The 23,325-nt window shown below is 34.6% G+C and overlaps 1 protein-coding gene across 2 annotated transcripts in view; it reads right to left on the bottom strand.

Moving 5' to 3' along the window:
- Positions 1-248: 248 nt before the first annotated feature.
- The window catches only part of Rasa2 (RAS p21 protein activator 2), a 113,576-nt gene continuing 90,499 nt past the window's right edge, over positions 249-23,325 (bottom strand). For both annotated transcript variants that reach the window (XM_076867189.2, XM_076867188.2), the window contains exons 20-24: positions 7,875-7,957; positions 6,669-6,877; positions 5,381-5,484; positions 4,856-5,045; positions 249-3,248 (exon numbers count right to left, since the gene is read on the bottom strand). In XM_076867189.2, coding sequence (XP_076723304.1) covers positions 3,221-3,248; positions 4,856-5,045; positions 5,381-5,484; positions 6,669-6,877; positions 7,875-7,957 — 614 coding nt within the window. In that variant the 3' untranslated portion in view covers positions 249-3,220. The remainder of the gene's footprint in view (positions 3,249-4,855; positions 5,046-5,380; positions 5,485-6,668; positions 6,878-7,874; positions 7,958-23,325) is intronic.

Raw genomic sequence — 23,325 nt, forward strand, 5'->3', positions numbered from 1 at the left:
AACAAACAGGAATGCAGTCCATCAAAGCCTGGTCTTGTCAAGTGGCAGAAAATAATACTGGATTCTTCCAGGTTGCTTTGCTCTAATTTGTTTTTTAAGACTTCTCACTTCTACTATTCCCTTACTAATAGTCAAGGTGCAGTGATTTTTTTAAATAAGAAATTCCTAAGTCTGTAAGTAAGCTATCACAAAGAATAGAAGGAATGGACAGGCTTCTTGTAATTTATTTGAGTTATTTCCAAGCAACAGTTACAAAAGTTTTTAATTTTTATAATACTCTTGATAAGAAAATAAAATTTAAATAAAAATACATTCTCAACAATACAACATGGTTACACAAATTCACCATATTAAGTTTTGATAACTTACATTTTCAAACTGGACACTGTAAAAACCAATATTTACTAGCAACATATTAATTTCCAAGTTAAAAATGGAAGCAGATAATATCAATCAAGATTGGTACTTTAACTCTAGAATGAGTCTTAGATTTTTCACATACTGTAAGGACACCTAAAAGTCTATGCAGAATTCTGTCTTTACAGGATGTACCGTTAGAACAAATTAGAGGTACTTTCACTAAAAAAAAAAAAATATTGTTTTTCAAAACCTGGCATGAATGAACTTTTCCCATAAATGAATGAAATCAGGCTTCAGAAACAGAAACAAAAGCCACATCATCACCTTTTATTTTGTAAAATCAAAAAAGCCTGGTTTTGATACTTAACCATTACTCGTGATTAATAAAACGTATCTCTTTGGCAAATAAAATAGTTCAATTTGATAAATTATAATCCTGGGAGTAAAATCTTTTATTATTGCCTATTATCTTATTAAATGAATATTTAAAAAATCAAGCTAAACAACAACATAACAAAACAAGCAACAGATCATTGTAATTTCAATTGATGGAAATGGTTAAACCAAGAATCAGAGTAGGCGTTTACAGCAAGAAATTTCTTTTCCCCATCACCCTTTTCTGTCCTTCCTGGGATTTCCAGGCTTTTAGGGAGAAATGAGCTGCCATGTATTTTTCTCAAACGCTTTCAGAAAAGGCAGAGAGGGCAGACCAGGTAGTAAAACCCATGTTCATGAATAAAGAGGCCCCTGGAAAACAAGGCCCTGGGTTGTCTTAGGGCCCTACTCACACTGTTTCTTAATGCAACGACTCAAGGAAAATTAACCCCACATTTCTCTTTTTAGACTTTATCACGCTGGTTACTTCCAGTCAAAGTAGCTGTTTGAAAGTGTCATGTGAAGAAAATAGTGAGATGACTGAACTCTCCCTCCAAATCCAAAGGTATGGACGGGTACCCACAGCCTAGGTCCCTCTGATTGCCCTGTAATCTTTAGAAATAATTGAAATTGGGGATTTGGATTCGAAATGTTAGGAGAATTTTTTTTTTTCCCTTAAAAAAAGAAAAGAAAAGCCACTGAAGAGTAATGAGTGGTACCTGGTAATGCAAGTAGACACTTCTAGGGAATCCTAAAGTGAATTTTAATCTGAATAAACTTTATCATAAATTTATTTAAATGGCTAAATTATTTTGCATTTATGAATCAGTGTGATTTATGGAATGTATAAATTCATAAAATTTAAAATATTCTTCCAAATCTCAGTATGGGCCAGGGGTAATAACTTATCGTAATGCAGCCAAGTGATGACTCTCAGATGCAATTGATTTTTACAAGTTGTTTAGAGAAATGCATTACCCAGTCACTTATGAAATGACTGTGTGCCAATGGTTTTTAAAAATGATTACGTAATTATAATACAATTTAAAAACAATTACTCACCAATACCAGAATTGGCAAATATATCTTCAAATATAGCTTATGCTCAGGGAAACAAAAAAAGAAGCACTAGCTAGACTTACATTAATAAGTCACAGTTTTAAACAGGAACATATGTAAATACTCCAAGGTTCAAAGTACCTCATTTAGAAAACGTTCTGAATTTAAAAAGACAAAATAAAGTACCATGATTTTTAATACTGATGAAGCAAAGTATATCCCTTTAACTTCAAGGTGGCAACTTGCTTCGACTGCTAATTTACAGTTACAGTTTTTAGGACAGAAGTAAATTACTATGGAAAAATAGGATTCAAATAGTTGCTGACTCAAATTCCATTTTGCTAGTAGGCAATAAGGAAACAGCAATGAAATATAAACATTTTCAGGAAAGCACTATTTCTAGATTTAAACACTGATCATTCAACTGATCATAAAGACAGATACCATAGAGTATCTAAGATATAATCTGGGGCAGGCCAGATTATTAAAGTGCGCCAAGTGACTGTTCTTGGGTTAGACTGCCATCTAACACTATGAAGAGGGCGTCCTTACAGTGCCCTTATTATAGCATGAAACAGCAGGTGAAGTCAAGTGATTTTCCCACCACCTTCTTTCCCTGTTTACTTTCTCTCCTGGTTTAGAAGAGATGTCCTTAGAAGTCATGTTAATCTGAACTCTCAAATCAAGAAAATGAGTACCTGATATATAAAACAATAAAAAATATTTAGTGGTCTCATTTTATTTCATCTGCCATCACTCATCCCAAATGTAAACATGATGCACACAATAGCACATATTCCCTGATTGCTCCTGAGTTCTGTTTACATCTTTAAATAGGCAAAAGGATCTACCAACTTTCAAGGATGCTCTGGCAGTTTTCTAAAGTCTCTGTCATTGTCTCTACCATAACCTGTAATGACTAATGGATCAAAGGAAAAAAAAATTTTTTTTCTTAAAAAAGGGAAGGTCCCAATGAAGCAAATGGAAAGCTCTGAATTGATAAGGATTGAAATTTTCTAGTAGAACACTACGTTGGCAGTATAGAGCAGGCACTAATGGTAGTGAAAACAAGTCCACAGAACAGAGAGTTACAAGAAGAGATGGTTTCTTGCTATGGAGAAGTACTCCCTTTGTTACAAAGCTTCTTTAGGAACCTTCTTTAGGAAGATTCTATTAAAAAGAAATTGCTGATACATGAACTTTGACACACAAGATATGAAGGAAATCTTGGGTTTCAAATTCTCTAATAATACATCAATACCAGAATTCCCCAGTTAATTTCAATCATTAAATATTAAATACAATGTGAATGCAGATGACATTGAAGCCAACATTCATTCTTAAATATTATGAACAAAATACATGGTGAATTGGAAAACTCCAAGAAGAATATTTTCCAGTTCTCTTGGACCAACTGGTCAAACTCTTAAGATGTTTTCCCAATTGGATTTTCCCTAGAAAACAGTAAAAGAAAACCATTTTTCAAAAGTTAAAAAATATACAAATTAAAAAAGTGACAAATACAGAATCCATCAAGCATATTCTTCTTAATTCAAGAAGTATTTACTGACTACTTACTACATTTTGGGTACTATTCTAAAAGATAAGGATATGGCAGTGAACAAAGCAGGTGAAACCCTTGTTGTCATGGAGCTTTCATTTTGGTACAGGAAAAATAAATATTTAGTACTAGACAGTTTTTTTTTAAATAAATAAAAATGGTGTAGTAGTACAGCATGTATAGTTATGGTGGGGGTACTATATAAGGAAAGTGGGCAAGGACTGGGTAGGACTTCCTATGGAAACTTCCCAGGGCTCCAAGAAAACAGGATTAATACTGTTTTAAAAGAACCACCAATTATACCAATGTAGAAAAGACAGTTGTTTACAATAAAACCTTTCTAACTTAAGAAGTTTTCTATCCAGGAAGAACATAAATATTTACACCTGTCAAACTGATTTTTGTTGTTTGTAAGTAAAAATTATTAATACACTTAATTTTCAAAGAACATTTAAAACAGTGGGGCCAGGATGCAAATCAGCTGTGTGACTTTGGGTAAAGCACTTAACTTTCCTGAATCTTTGTTGAGTTAGTTCATGTTAGACTGTGTTAGTTCATGTGTTAGCTATGTTGGACTGATGTGAGGATCAACGAGAGAGTATTTACTATGGCGCGTACTGTTAACTGCTGGCCAAGAACCAAACCCTCCCTATCCACTTGGTTGTGAACAGGACTCTGATTCTGGTTCAGTACTGGGAAGCCCTCTTGTTTTCAAGAGAGACTGAGGGTAGTCTAGACGAGGTTCTTTTAGTGAATAGGAAAACAGTCTTTACTGACTCTGGAGTATAAAAATGCAGGCCTCGAACTACTGTAGCTCATCTGTACTGATGAGGGGATAAACCTGAGGAAGATGGAAACCATCTCAACTGAGGATGGTTGAGTGGCAGGCAGTCCTTGATGACAGTGTTGAGCTGCTGAATTAACCAAACTAGAAGTTAGGATTTAATTTCGGAAACCAAAAAAATTCTTGTCACTTCAATTAGGATTTTCTGCAACTTATTGCTAAAAACAATCTAAATGATACGAGGTGAAGTACTAGGCATAACGTCCCAGGGGTGGAGTAAGTTCCCAGCACTCGTTAGCTGTTGCTGTCATCCACTGTAGTATCCTCTGCATTTGTGATGAATCCACAAAATCAACTCTAAGTACTTCTAACATTCCCACAGCTGAGTTTGTTTCTTTAAACTACTCACTATATATAAGGCATCATGTGAGATATAAAGAAGGATCCATAAAAACAAAAAGCTGTGAAGTATTGAAGGAATGAATTATAACACTAAACATAGAATACAGCAGGAGAAAGATGAAATGACAGCTGGACTGAAAAAGACAATGAGCACTTTGATTTTGAGGGGCAGGGAGATCCGCACAAGAGAAAGGCTCTAGCTGAGTCTTGACAGCCAAGAGCAAGCAGGCCTGCAGCTGGTTATGAGGATGAGGTGGGAGAGACAGCCTCACATTGTTTAAAAACGTGTATAGTAGGTAAAAAAAAATACTCACTTGCTCCCATATTTTGCACTACTTGATCTTTTCTTCCTATACTTCTCATGAGGTTCATCCAGCTTCTCTAGGATGCTCTTTATTTGCTGAATTGTCTTAAAGGTTGTTACAGAATCCTCAATTACAAAGTTAGAATAGTCATCAGGCTCTTTCTGTGGTCCTTGATAGACAGCTATAGTTCCACAAGCCTCTGGAAGGAGCAGTGAAATCTCTGATCACAAAACTAAATTCCATAAATGCAACTTATAGTATAAATCAACACTTTTCAACTGTGTTAACTGTCTCTGGAGAGATTCCCCTTGGTAGCGAATAGACGACCAAAATTTATCAACTGTATTATTAGGATCATTAGGTTTGCCCATGAATATCTATGAAAAATAGCTCTCCCACCCCCACTTAGGGGTTTGTAAACTTTGGTAAATTTAGGAACACTTTCAACTTTTTAATAATGCCAAAGCAGTATTTCAGGAATTGGTAATAAAAGCTTATGGTTTATAAAAACAGATTAGCTGTGTATTTATTTACCTTCCATCTTCTGCAGCTTAAGTAAACTGAGGGTAAAAAGGGAATAAATTCTTTCTATTTCTCTGTCTTCATCAATATCTATTTGGATGTCTGCAGGAACACCTCTATGGTAAAAATAAAATTAAAGATATTGAAAAAGTTTTATTTTGTTAACATACCAAAAGATTTTTGTTAACGTCAAAGACTTTTTTAAAATACTTTTTTTTTTTAAAGTTGTCAATGGACCTTTATTTTATTTATTTATATGCAGTGCTGAGAATTGAACCCAGTGCCTCACACATGCTAGGCAAATGCTCTACCACTGAGCCACAACCCCAGCCCAACATCAAAGACTTTTGATGGTCCAGGACAAAAAACAGAATCATGAGTTTTATAAAAATAACTTCAGGAATTTAGTTTTATTGATAGTTAAATAAAATGGGATCAAGAGGGGTTTGGTAACTATTTGACTCTAATTATATATAAGGAGAGGATTTTAACAAGATCATTTTTATAACCTACACTGTATCACAAAAGCAATTCATTATTACTTAAGTCTATAGGACTATGGTTATTCCATACAATTAGAGAATGCTAAATGCCCTTCTTTTCCTTGATATCTTGTTCAAGCTTCTTTTAGGGTGGTGGTGGGGGGGGGCAGGGGGATTACAGATACTGGGGAGAGAACCCAGGGCCTCTCACATGGTAGGTAAACATTGCACTCCGGAGTCACATCCCCAGTCCTTCTATTTAAACACTGCCATTCTTTCTTTCTTTGTCTTTTACTTGTGCAACCATTATTAATTTCAGAACATTTTCTTTTCTGGTACTGGGGACTAAATCCAGGGTGCTCTACCACAGAGTCACACCCCCAGCCTTTTTCATTTTGAGATAGGATCTCAATAAGTTGCCAAAGCTGGCCTTGAACTTGGTATCCTTCTGTCTCAGCCTCCTGAATGGCTGGGATTACAGATGTGCACCATCACACCTAGCTAATTTCTAACAGTTTCAACACCCTCTCAAATCCTGTATTCATTAGCACTCCCCATTCCTCCATTCCTTCATCCCCGGCCACCACTAATTTATTTTCTGTCTCTATGAATTCACCTATTCTGGACACTTTTTATACAAATGTTTTCCTACAATATGTGGTCTTTATGTCTGGCTTTCACTTAGCATAATGTTTTCAAGGTTCATCTGTATTGCAGATTGTATCTGTACTCCATTGCTTTTTATTGTCAATAATACTCCATTGTATGGATATACTACGTTTTTGAAACATCGCTTTTTTAATAGGAAAGAAACTTACGCAGTACATGGCTTGCAGCCTGGAGTGTTTTCACTAGTCTCTTGACAGCAGAGCCAGTTTCCATTTAGATATGCTGAGGGATGGAAAGAACTGAGCCTATTTTGATTGCATCGGCTCACCCTGCAGAGTATATCTATCCATTCATTAGCTTCCACACAATTATTTGCCTGGACATAAAGTGGTTTCTCTGTATGTATTACCTGGAACATCTTCATAGGCAATTAAGATAAAAAGTTAGTCTTCAAAATCAGAACACTACACATAACAGAAAAATATATATAACAGAAATCCAGTTTGCTTGTAGATAACTGTGCCAAAATATTTTATGATTATTACTTTTTAAGCAAGTTAGTCTCAAAGACAATCTGAGTTAGATGGTACTAAGAAGCAATACAACATAATGGAATTTCCAGGAGTCATACATGTTGAGAAGAATGGATTTTCATGTAAATAAGAATAAAGGGAGGGAGGGAATTTCAGATTGAGGAAAAGGTATGAAAAGGGAAAGCAGTGGGGAAATACTGAGGAATGACGACATCATCTTGCTAGCTTGAGTGGAGCATATGTGCTGAGTGGTAGCAGAAGACAAAACTAGATAAACAGGTTGGGATGATATCACTTAAAGACCTGAACATCAATATAAGAGGAAGTGAGGGGAAAGGGGGAAAAAAAAAACAAGGGAGAGAAATGAATTACAGTAGATGGGGTAGAGAGAGAAGATGGTAGGGGAGGGGAGGGGAGGGGGAATAGTAGAGGATAGGAAAGGCAACAGCATACAACAGACAATAGTATGGCAGTATGTAAAAATGTGGATGTGTAACCGATGTGATTCTGCAATCTGTATACGGGGTAAAAATGGGAGTTCATAACCCACTTGAATCAAATGTATGAAATATGATATGTCAAGAACTATGTAATGTTTTGAACAACTAATAATAAAAATTAAAAACAAAAAAACAAAAAAACAAAACAAAAAAAAGACCTGAACATCATACAGAGAAGCATAACAGTAGGGAAGTACTGAGGAAATTTCCTTTAACTTAATAAAGTAGGCAGACTGAGGCATCAATTATGGACAATTTCAAGATGAAGCATGAGCTAACAATTTATAAACTCAACAATTTTGGTAAATAATAAAATAAACAACTTCTTAAAAATTAAATAATATATATAGCTTAAAATGCTTTCAATATTTATATAACTTACATTTTTCCTATTGAAAGAGCTCTCTTCCAGTTTTTCCACAGCAAGAATGTTTTTTACTGGAATTGTGTAAATTGCATCTTTGCCTAAATAATAAATAAGACAAAATTAAAATAATTTCTGTCAAAATTACAAAGGTAAGAAGTTAATATAGAGTTTAAGTTCTTTCTCTTGATGGCAGAAATATATATATAACCTACAGTAGACTTCTAGATAGTAGGTATTTTTTTGTTTTATGCAACAGATGAATTTTGATTATTTTCTATAAATTAACTTCCTTCTTACTTTTTTCAATATAAATTAAAGCACTGTCAGGGAAAAATGTAGGAATAAATTTGGTATCGATGTAGAAAATAAGAATGCTCCAGAGTTTGTAACATTAATTCTATGGAAAATGAAATGACTAAATACTTAGCAATAGAGAACTATTCAAATAGAGGCTGAGGCATGGAATTTTCTTTCATGGGAGTTGTTACGTAAGAACTGGATATGGTTACGTAAGCAGATTTTTTTTTCTATTTTTCCAACCTAATACTTAATTAAGAGTTTAACCCTCAATTGGGCATGGTGGTGCTGTGCATGTAATCCAGTGACTTGACAGGCTGAGGCAGGAGGATTGCAAGTTCAAGACCAGCCTTTGCAACTTAGCAAGGTCCTAAGCACCATAGTAAGACCCTGTCTCTATAAAAAATAAAACAGGGTTGGGGATGTAACTCAGTGATAAAGTGTCTATGAGTTCAATCGCTGGTACCAAAAAGAAAAAAAAAATAACCCTCAAAACAATGTTTTTTAACTAAAAAATTGTGTTCATGACTATCACATATCGGCTAGTCAGCTGACTACACTCCAAAGCCACAAAATTTACTCTAGGAGGTACAGGCGACAAAAGCAAAATTTTTATCTGGTGCAGTAAATCTTTCAGCTAATTTAAGGGTTTAAAAATTCAGGCAGAGAAATTTGAGCTGAAGGAGTTCCATAATACTACGGCATGAAATATGAAGCATGTTGACTTCCAATTTATTTGAGAATAAACTACCTCTTGCACGATCATAGAAACTACAGGCAAATATAATTCTGTTTTCTGGTCATTATATAATGCCTGAAGCTTTGCTTTAAAGACTGTGGATCAAAATGCTGGAGATTAAGAACTTTTTTTTTTTTTTTGGTGCTGGGGTAGAACCCAGGGCCTTGTGCATGAAAGGTAAGCACTTTACCAACTGAGCTATATCCCCAGCCCCCAACTTTACCTTTTATATTATTCAATGAATTAGTACCTTTTATATTATTCAATGGATTAGTGTAGTTTTTTTTGGCAAAGAAAACTATTTGATTAATAAAGAGCTTTCTGTCTCAAAAAGAGAGATTAATATAGAATATATGTTAAGCCAGCTTCCTGTTATAAAATCTAAAATTTAGGCCATTAAAGCAGATGTGATGTGTGTGTGAACATGTGTGTATGTAAAAAAAGATATATGTTTAATGTCTACTATGTATCAAGCACTGTTCTAACTATTCATGATAGAGCAGTAAACAGAACATACAAGGTCCCCTATGGAGCTTGCATTTAGGTCTGAAAAGACTGATAGAGGACAAATAAATATTAACTAGAGATAAATGCTACAATGAAAATAAACAGGTGATGCGACAAAATGTAATTTGGAAGTTATTTTAAATTGGGTGGTTAGGGAAAACATCTCTGAGGAAATGGCATTTACATTAAATAAATATAACCATAAAGGCATGGGAAAATAGGAAAATACTATTAGTAGTGTCTTGGAAGCAGAACAGATAACATGAAGGTGAGGGAGGGAGTAACTGAAGGAAGCCATAGCTCAAGTGTGGGATAAGATGTCTGCAAAAGTAGGAGTAGTTAGGCAGAGATTCAAGACAGTGTACACAGACAGCTGGATCAGGAGGGACTCAGTCATACATCAGGATTATTAACAGATGAGCTGCATCTGGAACAGCTGGGCCAAATGTCCACAAGCAGACACAGCAAAGATGTACAGTGGGCTGCAGGGTGCAATCTCACAGGCAGCTGCTGACCCTGAGGAGACAAGCAGCAGCACTCCTGTCCTTCCTCACAATCACAGAACACTCAAGAGGTGAATGGATCATAAAACACAAAGATGGGCAAATTACTAGGACAATAAACAAAGAGATGAGGAAAAACATCACTCTGAAGAAAAGATGCACGTGATTGAAAGGTTAACAACTGAGGAAATCAGGGGTATAAAAACTTGGGTGGGGGGCAATGGGTAGAGGAGATACATGTTATCTGGGTACTGACAGGATACCACAGAGATTCTAGCCAGAGAATTTTAAAAATTTGCAGGTGGACCTGATCTTCAGATTTCTTGAATATACAATACAGACACATAGCTCTTTATTGGGGTTTCCCTAGCCACCCTATTTCTGGACAACTTTTAAAATGCGGTATATGGAGAAAATGCACTGCTCCCAAATACATATGCTGTCATAATATCATCAGGGCTAACTTCACAGTAGTGCTAACAGTGAGTCCAATATGAGTTATACAATACAAAAGGACAAAGAAAGTAAGAGAAAACTTGGGGCCATAGTGAATGGATCTCAAAGTTTCATTATATGACTAATAATTTAAAAAACAGAATAGAAAGTGTTTAGGAGAAAATTAGAAGTGAGAATATCCTCATGAAGAAGGTAGAAACTGTCAGTCAGTTGGAAAAGATCTATCAAGTACTAGGCAGGATAAAAGAAAAGAAAAGAAAACAAAACAAAACCAAAAACCTAAATTCTGGGTAGTACAATACCCGAACATAAAGGCTAAAGAAGATTCCTAAGAGTTTCTAGAGAGAAGAATCCAAAGATTGAGAATCAGATTGACATAAAAATCCTCACCAGTTAAAATGGAAGCTGGTAAACAATGGGACAGTATTTTCAAAGTTCTAAAAGAAAAATGATTTTTAAACTCAGTTTATAACTCAAGAGAAAGGATAAAATAAAGATTTTTTTATATATGCAAGGACTCAGAAAATTTATCAGCCGTAAAGTGTATGTAAAAAAATTTCTTGAGGAAGTACTCTTGTCAAATAATTATGAATCTAGGACAAAGACAGATATAATATATAAAAAGCAGTGCTGGGCAAAGAAATAGAAAAACTGATAGACAAGGACAGAAAAGTCATGAAAACAATGTAAAAAGGTAAAAGAAACACCCATGAATAATAATGCCAGATGACTTTATTATGGCGATATCAGGAAAAGATATGAGCATGATAATATTCTCTCCAGGCTTGAACAGAGACTTGGACTGACTGTAGACATTAAGATAAACACCTAAGTTTAAATTTGTTAACAATTCAAAATAGAAACACAATGTCCAAATTCCCTCCTGGGGAGGAGGAGGAGAAGGAGCATATATGCACATAAGCATATGCATAATTATTCCAACAAAAGGAAAGAAAAGAAAAATAAATCCAATAAACAGAAAAAGCCTAAAATAGAAAATGCAAAATTAGTAATCACAATAAAAGTGCCATAAAATTTCCCTACTAAACAACTACAATCAGGTTTCAGTTAAAATTGTCATTATCTCCTCAAAAAATTAGAATTACCACAAAATGCACTGATCCCACTTCTATGTATATATCTAAGAGAGCTTAAGACATATATCTATGCAAAAACTTGCAAATGAATGTTCACAGAAGCATCATTCATACTGCAACTGAAGTGTCCATCAACTGATAAATCAATAAACCCAATAATAGTATACAACCATTCACTAGATTATTATTCAACCATGAAAGAAATAAAGTGCTGACTGATGCTAAAATATTATGTTAAAAAAAGATGTCACAAAAGACTACATATTTATTGTATGATTCCATTTATATAAAATATCTAGGACATGCAAATCCATAGAGACAGAAAGTAAATTAGTGATTGCCAAGGGGTGGGAGAAGAGAGGGATAGAGAGTAGCTATTAGTAAGTGTAGAATTTCTGTCTTGGATGATTAAATGTTCTTAAATTAGTGGGACTGCACAACTTTATAAATACAGTCATTGCTTAGTATCCTTGGGGGATTGATTCCAGGGTCCTCTGCCCCTCTTCCCTGAAAGCCCTAAATCCTTGGATGTTCAAGTTACTTGTATAATATGGCATGTTATTTGCATACAACCTTAATACATCCTCCCACACTTGAAAATCACTATTTGTAATACCTAATACTATGCAAATGCAATAGAAATAATTGTTATATTGCCTAGTTTAGGGAATAATGACAAGGGGAAAAAAATCTACATGTTCAGCACAGATGTAACATCAGAGGCCTAACTACAGTTCTGATCTGTGGTTGGTTGAATCATTGTATGTGGAACCTGGGTATACAGAAGGCCAATTGTATGATGAAAACCAATACATTTTATACTTTTAAAAGGGTGAATTTAAAATAATAATTTCATAATAATAAAATAAAAGTTATTACCAACACAACGTTGGCCCCAAGGGACACAGTTAAAATAATCATGATTCTATTTTTTTTTTTTAAGAGAGAGTGAGAGAGATAGAGCAGTAGAAAGACAGAGAATTTTTAATATTTATTTTTTAGTTTTCGGCAGACACAACATTCTTGTTTGTATGTGGTGCTGAGGATCGAACCCGGGCCGCACGCAGGCCAGTCGAGCGCGCTGCCGCTTGAGCCACATCCCCAGCCCCCATGATTCTATTTTTGATAATAGTGTAAGAAACTTCCATAATTGTTTCACAGAAGGCAAGTATTAACCAGGTGCACATTATTGTAACAAAATATCTGAGACAGTTAATTACAAAGAGAAAGGTTTATTTTGGCTCACAGCTTTGAAGATTTCAGTTCATAATCAATGAGCTCCAGTGCTTTGGGCCTGCGGTGAGGCAGGATATCATGGCAGGAGTGTGGTGGAGCAAAACTGCTTGCTTCATGGCCAGGGATTAGAGCAAGAGATTGGGTCCATCAAGGGTATGGTTACAATGACCCAAAGACTTCCCACAGGGTTCTAACTCCTAAAACTAAACACCTCCCAAGAGGACCACCCTGGGAACCAATTTTATAACACTTGGACCTTTGGAAGACATATTCAAACCACAACAGCAAGTATAAAACTCAGCAAATCACTGAAAATAACCAAGGGTAGATGACAATCTGAGACATGCTTACTCATGAAAAACTACATAGTAAGAACGGAATTTTTGGTCTTTTGGCCCTGGGGTGCTTCTCTATCCCCAGCTTTGGCAATAAAAACTTAGTTTTACTGTTTGGAGCCTGCAGATTCAATTTAAAGATGAGATTCTGGGAGCAAGAGAATTACCAAAGGCTGAATGATAAACTGTCCAGATGTCTGGCTTATGGTTCATGTATGTATGTATGTGAAGCACCGTAGGTAATCTGACAAAATTGAAAATCTAGGAGGACTTGTAAATGTGTTGACTTGAATGTGTTCTCTAATTCACACAAACCTAAGGTGACAGGGTGGAAGCCTATGAGGTATATTAGCTTTCTGCTCAAATCATTTAGTGGTCACTAAACTATGCAAGTTCAGGTGAGATCCCTAGGGAGCTGGGCAGGCTAAGGATCAGGGTTGGGGGAGGAAATCTAAGCAGACGCATCAGTAGCCACACACTGCAAAACAGGGAAGACCTTACAGTTTCAATCTAGGCAAGCCTTCAAACTCACAAACACAATCTGGACACATTAGAATATATTATCTATAATGTCCACTTTTTACCTAAAAAATAAGACATGGAAAGAAATAGGAAAATGTGATCTATAACTTGGGAAAGAAAGCAACCAACTGAAATAACTCTGGTATAGATGTTGAATTTAACAGGCAAAGACTTCAAAGAAGCTACTATAAACATGTTCAAGTAATTCAAGGAAAATATGCTAATAATGACTGAACACATAGGACCCCTTAATGGAAAAATAGAAACTGTATTTAAAAAGTAGAAATTCTAGGGCTGAAAAGTATAATAAATGAAGCATTCACATGAACTGAAAAGCAGATTTGAGAATATAAAAGAATTAAATGTAAACAGGACATAATTTGAAGATCAGGGATGAGAGAATGAAGAAAAATGAACTGAGTCTCACAGAGGTCTGTGAGACAATATTAAGAAAAATCAGCATAAATATAACTGTAGTTCTAGAAGGAGACAAAGGGAGAAGAAAAAATCGTTTGAGGAAATAAGCAAAAAAACTCCCAAATTTGGTGAAAACATTAGTTTACTGTTCAAAAACAAAACCCCCATTTTTTAATTGATTTTTTTTTTAAAAAAAATAAATGATAGTGGAATGCATTACAATTCTTATTACACATATACAGCAAGACTTTTCATATCTCTGGTTGTATATGAAGTAGGTTGACACCAATTTGTGTCTTCATACATGTACTTTGGATAATGAAGTCCATCACATTCCACCATCTTTGCTAACCCCCTGCCCCTACCATCTTTGCTAGCCCCTCCCACCCCTCTGACCCCTATCTAGAGCTTGTCTATTCCTCCCATGCTCCCCCTCCCTCCCCAACTATGAATCAGTCTCCTTGTATCAGGGAAAACATTCGGCATTTGTTTTTTTGGCATTGACTAACTTCACTTAGCACTATCTTCTCCAACGCCATCTATTTACCTGCAAATGCCATGATTTTATTCTCTTTTATTGCTGAGTAAAATTCCATTGTGTATATATGCCACATTTTTTAAAAATCCATTCATCTACTGAAGGGCATCTAGGTTGGCTCCACAGTTTAGCTATTGTGAATTTTAAGCACCAAAAAACCAAATAACCCAATCAATAAATGGGCCAAGGATCTGAAGAGATACTTCTCAGAAGAGGATATACAACCAATCTACAAATATATGAAAAAATGTTTATCATGTCTAGCAATTAGAGAAATGCAAATCAAAACTACTCTAAGATATCATCTCATTCCTGTCAGAATGGCAGCTATTATGAAGACAAACAACAATAAGTGTTGGCAAGGATGTGGGGAAAAAGGCACACTCATACATTGCTGGTGGGACTGCAACTGGTGCAGCCAATATGGAAAGCAGTATGGAGATTCCTTGGAAAACTTGGAATGGAACAACTATTTGACCAAGCTATCCCTCTCCTCGGTCTATACCCAAAGGACTTAAAATCAGCATACTACAGAGACACAGCCACATCAATATTTATAGCAGCACAAAACCCCCAACTTTTGAAAAATTACAATCACCATATTTTATGCGCATCATATTAAACACCACTACTACCACCATCAGTAACAACAAAAAGAAAAAAAAAATAAAAGGAAACAAGAAAGAAAGTGAAAATATCAGAAAAAGAGAAAGTACAGCAAAATTTTTCTATTTTCAATGAAGTCCAACTTAACTTTTTTAGGAAAAAAGATCAGTACTTTTAATGCCCTCTGTAAGAAATCCTTGCATGTCCCATGGCTGAAAATTCTATTGGATGGCCTTGATATATTTATTGAAACATTGTCAAAAGTGGATTGCTCATGTCTTTTTCTGGACACTCCTGTCAGTCTACAATCTTCCTCTTATGCTAAAGCTACAAAGATACGCAGTCTTCATGACAGCCTTAATTTTGAATTTGAAAATTAGTCCTTGAACTTTGTTCCACCTTTTTGACATTTTTTTTCTGTTCTTTATTTTTCCATCTATATACATTTCAGAATCAACATGTCAGTTTTTGCAAAAAAGCTGGCATGGATTTAAAGTAGGACTGTGTTCAAATTAAGATGAATTTGGGGGATAAGTGCCTTCATAAAAAGATTCATAATGAATCTTCAATTTACAAAAATATGTCATGTTCTATTTAAGTCTTTATCTCAGTGATGTTTTGTAGTTTTGACATAGAGGTGTACTTTTTATTATTTATTTTTAAAAAACAAACCAACAACAAAGGCTTTGTAGATTTTTTTAGAAAGGGAGGGAGGCAGGGAGGGGGAGAGAGAGAGAGAAAGAGAGAGAGAATTTAAAAAAATATATTTATTTTTCAATTCTCTGCAGACACAACATCTTTGTATGTGGTGCTGAGGATCCAACCCGAGCCGCATCCATGCCAGGTGAGCGCACTACCGCTTCAGCCACATCCCCAGCCCTAGAGGTGTACTTTTTAAAAATTTATTTCTATGTATTTTAGAGTTTCTTTTTTGGAACTGCTATTGAAAAGAATATGACTTTTAAAATTTTGCTCTCTGCTGCTAGTTTATGAAAATACAGTTTATTTGTATATATTAATCTTGAATCTCAAAGTTTTGCTAAATTTACTTTTTAGTTCCAGTAGCTGATATATTGATTCTTTAGGATTTTATATATAACTGTGCCTGTTCTTAATTATAATTTCCAGTAAAATATTGAATGGACCTTACCAAAGTGGATAATCCTTGCTTTTTTAACTCCAGATTTCTCATATACACCTTTGATCAGATTAAGGATATTATCTTCTCAATTTCATTTTTTTTGTTTGTTTGTTTCAAGGGCACCCAGGAATTGAACTCCGGGGCCCTCAACCACTGAACCACATCCCCAGCCCTATTTTGTATTTTATTTAGAGACAGGGTCTCACAGAGCTGCTTAGTGCCTCACTTTTGTGGAGGCTGGCTTTGAACTCAAGATCCTTCTGCCTCAGCCTCGTGAGCTACTGGGATTACAGGCATGTGCCACTGCAACTTGCAGAGTTTTTTATTTTAAATCACAAACGGGTGTTAAATATTTTCAAAGGACTTTTTATGAGCTGAGATAATTACATAATTTACTTCTTTTATTACATTAATACAAACTACACTGATTGGTTTTCACATATTTAACTTTGCATTCTTAGGACAAACTCCATTTGGTTATGATGTATTATCCTTTTCCTCTTGCTGGAATTAATTCATTCTATGTATTTTTTCTTGTAAAACCTTTGGTTTTAGCATCAGAATTACACAGTTTTCAAAAGATGAGTTCATAAGTATTCTTTCCATTTTTTTTTTTTAACTTTTGGTACTGGGGTGCTTAACCATTGAGCAATATTCCAGCTCATTTTTATATTTTATTTAGAGACAGGGTCTTGCTGAGTTGCTCAGGGCCTTGCTAAAGTTGCTGAGGCTGGCCTCAAACTTGTAATCCTCCTACCTAGCCTCCCAAGTGCCTGGTATTATAGACATATGCCACCATGTCCGGCTTTTCCTTCTATTTTCTAAGAGTTTTGTGTTTGAGGTTGATACTATTTCTTCTTTAAGTAATTGGCTGACTTTGCCAGTAAATCTATCTTACCTGGAGTTTGTTTTTATCACAAATTTCTTCAAAAACAGAAAGGGTTTTCAGATGTCCTACTTTTGCTTGTGTCAGTTCTGATCAGCTGTGTTTTTCTAGGAAATTTGTCCATCCATGTGAATTGGCAAATTTATTGATAGAAAGTTGCTCAAAGTAGTTATTAGTTTTCTAATGTCATTAGGACCTGTAACGATCTTTTCCTCTGCCATTCCTAATAATGTTAATTTGTGTTTTCTTTTTTTTCCCTTTAATCAATCTTGTTAGGCATTTTTTCAATTGTATTAAAGCTTAACTTTGTTACTTTTCACTATTAAGTTGTCTTTTCTATTTTGATTATTCTCTTTATTTTTGCTATTCTTCCATTTAATTTGGATTTATTTTGTTCTTTTTCTAGTTTCTTAAGTTGGAAACTTAAGAAACTAGAAAAACAAAATACAATTGATAGCACTATTCAGACAAACATTTTACATATCATAAAATTCATCCATATTAAGTGTATATCTGAATATATTTTTGTAACTCTAGTGAGTGTGCAATCATCAGAATAAACAAATTTAAGCACAGTTTCATTTTCCCAGTAAGACCACTCACGTGCCCTGACAGTTTAGTCTGGTTCCCATTCTCAGTTCCTGACAAACTCATACACGCATGGAGACTGATTTTAGTTCATGATCCTCTCCCTTTCCCTCCCTCTTCTTTTCATTTTCTTAGTGATGACTTTTGAAATAAAATTTAAAAAGTTCTGAATTGTGATGAGAATCAATTTACCAATTTTTTCTTTTATGAGACAGACAAACATAACACACATAAGAAAACTCTGCCTAACCTAAGGTCTTGAAGATTTTCCTTATTTTCTAATGTGAACATTTAAAGCAATTGATTTTTCTTTAAGTGCCATTTTAGCTATATCGCACAACTCTGATGTGTTGGTCACTTTTTCATGGTTATTTAAAAATATTTTTAAATTTCCCTGGAGTCTCTTGACCTACAGGTTACTTAGAAGTATGTTATTTAATTTCCAAATATCTGAAGGCTTTTCTAGATATCATAAGTTTATTAATTCTGTTGTGGTCAGAGAACTTATTTTGTATAACATCCACCTTTTGATATTTACTGAGATTTATGCTCCACTATGTGGTCTAGCTTGATGAATATTCCAATATTTACAGGAAAAGAACATGTGTTCTTTATTTTGTGTAATGTTACATAAATTTAAATTAGATTAAGTTGATTGAGGGTATTGTTTCAAATTTATATATTTTCACAGATTTTCCTGGCCTATATTATCAATTACTGGAAAAAAAATATCAAATATGTTCAACTCTAATTGTGGACATGTCTATTTCAATTCTGTGTCTCTCTTCCAACTACAATGAATTTATTATTAGGTACACACACATTTAGAATTATTATGCCTTCCTCATAAATGCTCTTTGCGTTATGAACTATGCCTTTACTTATTTGGAAAAAGTTGTCTTAAAGACTATTTTGTCTAGGATTACTATTAAGTTTACATCATGTCTATTCCCATCTAATTACTTTCTTTTTTTAAAAAAATATTTATTTTTTAGGTGTAGATGGACACAACACAATACCTTTATTTTTATTTTTTTTAATGTGGTGCTGAGGATCAAACCCGGGTCCCACCCGTACTAGGTAAGCAATCTACTGCTGAGCCACAATCCCAGCCCGTCTAATTACTTTCAATGTATCTACATCTTTATATTTAAAGTCATATGTTACAGAAAGTATACTACTGGATCTTGCTTTTTAAAAAAGCTAGTCAGTTTGTAATAATCAAATACAGTTCATTTATATTTACTCTAATTATTGATATAGTTGGGTTTAAACCATTATTGTGTTATTTGTTTTCTATTTGCCCCCTCTGATTTTTGATCCTTTGTTCTTCTTTTCTTGCCATTCTTACTATTTTGGGGGTGGGAAGAGGGGTCTGGTTAGTTATACTCATTTTTTTTTTTTACCCCTCTAAGAGTCTGTTATTAATATATAGTCTTAACTCATCAGTTTTCTTAAAATTATTTTTGTGACACTTCATAAAATATAAGATCCTTAAAATAAATTACTTTGGGCTGGGGATGTGGCTCAAGTGGTAGTGCGCTCGCCTGGCATGCGTGTGGCCCGGGTTCGATCCTCAGCACCACATACAAACAAAGATGTTGTGTCTGCCGAAAACTAAAAAAATAAATATTAAAAAAATTCTCTCTCTCTCTCCAAATAAATAAATAAATAAATAAATAAATAAAATAAATTACTGTATCCCCTTCCTTTGTGCTACTATTGTCATACATTTTATATTCAGATATGCTATAAAACCACAATTCAACATTATAAATTCTGCCTTAAAAAGTTACTTTTTAAAGAACTGAGAAAACAGATTTCCTTGCATTTATCCACATATTTACTATTTCCTGTGTTCTTCATTGCTTCTTATAGACCTAAGTTTTCATTTGGTATTATTTTCCTTTAGATTGAAGAATCTCCTTTAGCATTTCCTATCATAAAGCCTGTTGACAATGAAGTCTCAGCTTTTATTTATCTAAAGGATATTTTCATATTTGAAGGAAATTTTCATTCAAATAATTCTAGGTTGAGAACTTTTTCCTTCAGCATTTTAAAGTTCAGTAACTTCACCCATGAAGTTAGCTGTCAACTGTACTACAGTTCCCTTATATGTAACCTTATAAGATTTTTCTTTATTGCTGGTTTGATTGTCATGTCTCAGTGGAGTTTTCTTCGTATTCATCATGTTTGCAGTTCACTGAGCTTCCTAGATCTGTAAAATAATGATTCCCCGCCGACTAATGAGGGAAATTTTAGGCCATTATTTCTTCGAATATTTTTTTTCTGTCCCATTCTTTATCTACTATTCTTCTGGGATGGTATGACCATGCATGCAAATGCTTGATTGCCTGATATTGTTCCACATTCTGCTTTACCCGCCTTTGTGTTCCTAAGTGGGTCAGTATCCACTGATCTGTTTTCAGGCTAACTGAACCTTTCTTCTGGTATCTCCATTCTGTTGCTAAAAAGCCCAGACAGTGAATTTTTCATTTCATATATTATACTTTTCAATTTGGAAATTTCTATTTGATTCCTTTTCATAGTTTTCTTCCCCCGATGAGATTCTCCCATTTCTTTACTCATTGTGACGACCTTTTTCATTAAGTCTTTGAAATATTTATAATAATAGCTTTAAAGTCCATGTCTGCCATTTCCAACATGCAGATCATCTAGGATCTACTCCCACTGACTGCATTTTTTGTTGATTGTGCACCATGGTTTCCTGTTTCTTTTCAAGTTATCATGTTTCACTATATACTGGGTATTACAGATGAAATACTACTGAGACTACAGTCCTTTAACAGTTACAACATCAGTTGATCACTCTGAATCTTGGTTTTATATTTTGTTTATACTATATTTTGGCATTTGTTTGTTTATTTTTGTGATAGTGGGGATTCATCTCAGAGCCTTGTCTATGCTAAGTAAGTGCTCTAACACTTTTAAATTTTTATTTTGAGATAGGGCCTAGCTAAGTTCCCTATGCTGGCCTCAAACTTGTAACCCTCCTACCTCAGCCTACTGAGTAGATGGAATTACAGGCCTGTACCACCATGCCTGATTATACTTTGCTATTCTTAATCCTCCTAAACCACCACCTTTTAAAGATTTCCATGAAAATTCTGGGGTGTTTACTAAACTTTTCTAAGTAAAATTCTAAAGTCTTATCTCCCATGAGGACAAAAGCTGAAATCTTTGCTCATCTTTTAAAAATTTTCAGTTATTGCTTTTCATGAGCCTCTTTGGCATTTCCCCTTGCATGATCAAACTAAGAGTCAGCTATGGATTTCAGATGCAGACTGAATGGCTTCTCTTCTCCTCACCTCCACATCCAGCCTATCTGCCAGCCCTGAACTCCATCCTTTGATATTCAAACTAATAAAACTGCAGGTTTCTGCTTGAATTTTAGCCATTTCACACTGCATAGGCTAGAAGTGATTTTATGGGTATGGGGGAAAGTGTGCACCACCATGCCCACCTCCATGTATTTATTTTAAAAAAGATAACATCATCCCTCTAGTTGTTGGTGCCTCTCTCACTCCTAGTATCTAGTCCTTGAGCAAATCCTCTGATGACTATCTTTAAAAGAGATCAGGAATGGGATCCATTTTTATCACTTCCACTGCAACCAACTGGTTTAAGGCATTATTTTCTCTCCCCTTATTATTGTAATAACGTTTTCAAAAGTAGATAATATCAAATTTTATAGAAAGGAATTTCAAAGACAAATTTGTTAATAACCTATTAGTATGTTTAGTAACTTAGAGCTGTGGTTCTCAAAGTAATTCAGATGATAGCACATCTGAAAGACCTGGTGTTCTCTGAAGAACATTTACTAGATGCCTTTATGGCCCCAATAATATGGCCATTACCACAGAGCATGTTAAAAGACTAGGTGAAGAGACTGATAAAAGTAGTGACTATACTGAACCAGATGTTATAAAGCTAAGGTGGCTAAGAAAGTACAATAAAGGAATAGCTATACTGAGGTGGCTAGAGGCTTAAAATAACATCTATAAAGAGTTGATATTTAATTTGAAGCTTAAAGGACACCAGATTACACAATGGAAGAAGGGGAAAAAAAAAGGATTTCTAGATAGAGCATATGCAGAAGCATGAATGTAAAAAACACAATTTAAAGGAACTATAAGAGCCAGTTTGGTATGGTCCCATATGGAAAATGCAAAAAATGAGAACGGATGAGTCACAAAGACACTGGAACATAAATAACTTTTAATTTCAGCATACAACTAGGAGAATTTTTCCTTGTAGAATATGACTACATTATAGTATAGTAATATAAAATCATAATCATAAGCACAATCAACATATCAACAAAAAGCTGTCAAGGTAATCATTACTGATAGCTGATTAATTAACACTCATTTGCTACACATTAATTTAACTATACTGAAGATAATTTGCTTACTATTGCTTATTAGTAACTGTGTAAGTGGACATCAAAAATTCAACAATTTACTGGATAAAAATCCTTAACACTGAGAAAATTCTATTAATTCATTTTCAAGAAAACTGGAAAGAGACCACTTATTTGTTTCTTTGAGGTAGAAATATTGATTCAGAATAATACGTTTTAGCAGGAGATTAAGTGAAAGATTCAATTATGTAAAGCTATGCTATAGACAATCTGGGAGGCATTCTTTCAGACACTGTAGTTACACAGTAAATATATCAAGAGATTACTTAACTGGTACCTAGCTACCTAGAAAACAGCAAGGAAACAGGAAGTAAGCAAAACATCTGCTGAACAACCAGGAAATGCAAAGTCCATTTATTCATGGGGAAAAGTCCTACTAACTTCACTGGAAGCCTTGTAATCTTTTGCATAATTTTAACAAATATAGTTCGGGCACCCTCATTTACAGAAACTTAGCAGCAAAAAGTGGAGGCTGATGATTGAGATGGGAACAGGATGCGATGCTATGTAATGGTTCCCTGACAACACAAGGAATTTAAGTAGACAGCCTGACCATAAGATGAAGAAAACTGCATAATACAAACACAGAGTACATAAAAAGCAGAACAGTCCAGGTCAACTGGGGAGTAAAGGCATTTAGCTGGAATAAACAGCTGCACACACCCATAAGTAGCCCTGAAAATATCATGAAATCAGAGTACCATATAATAATATTATTAATGACAGCCCCAAGTCAACTAGAAAAAGTAAACTTTCATTCAATGAATTCTTTTATAGAAGGCAGGAAAGCATGTAATACAGTTTGAGAAAAATTCATCAAAATAGTTAAAAAAAAAAAAAAAAGCATGAATGCTTAACTGTAGGCTTTGGGAAATAATCTCAAAACCTCCTATGTCTCATTCCTCCAATATGAAAACAACGCAGTTCCATGGTGTCTGTTTTATACAACAGTGACCTAATTCTATAAAATTTTATCCTCTTAAAGCCATTGGACAGAACAGTGGTTCAAGGTTTATGAATTCTGTGAAATTAAATGCAAAATCTTGTGTCTATGTTCTATGTTCGGTTTTCTAGAAGGGCTCATAGCTATTATATAATTCTTAAAGGAGATTATAAACAAATGACTTTAGAATATTGGTTTAGATTAGAAATGC

Source organism: Callospermophilus lateralis, chromosome 10, assembly GCF_048772815.1.
Source record: "Callospermophilus lateralis isolate mCalLat2 chromosome 10, mCalLat2.hap1, whole genome shotgun sequence".
NCBI classification, from domain to species: Eukaryota; Metazoa; Chordata; class Mammalia; order Rodentia; family Sciuridae; genus Callospermophilus; species Callospermophilus lateralis.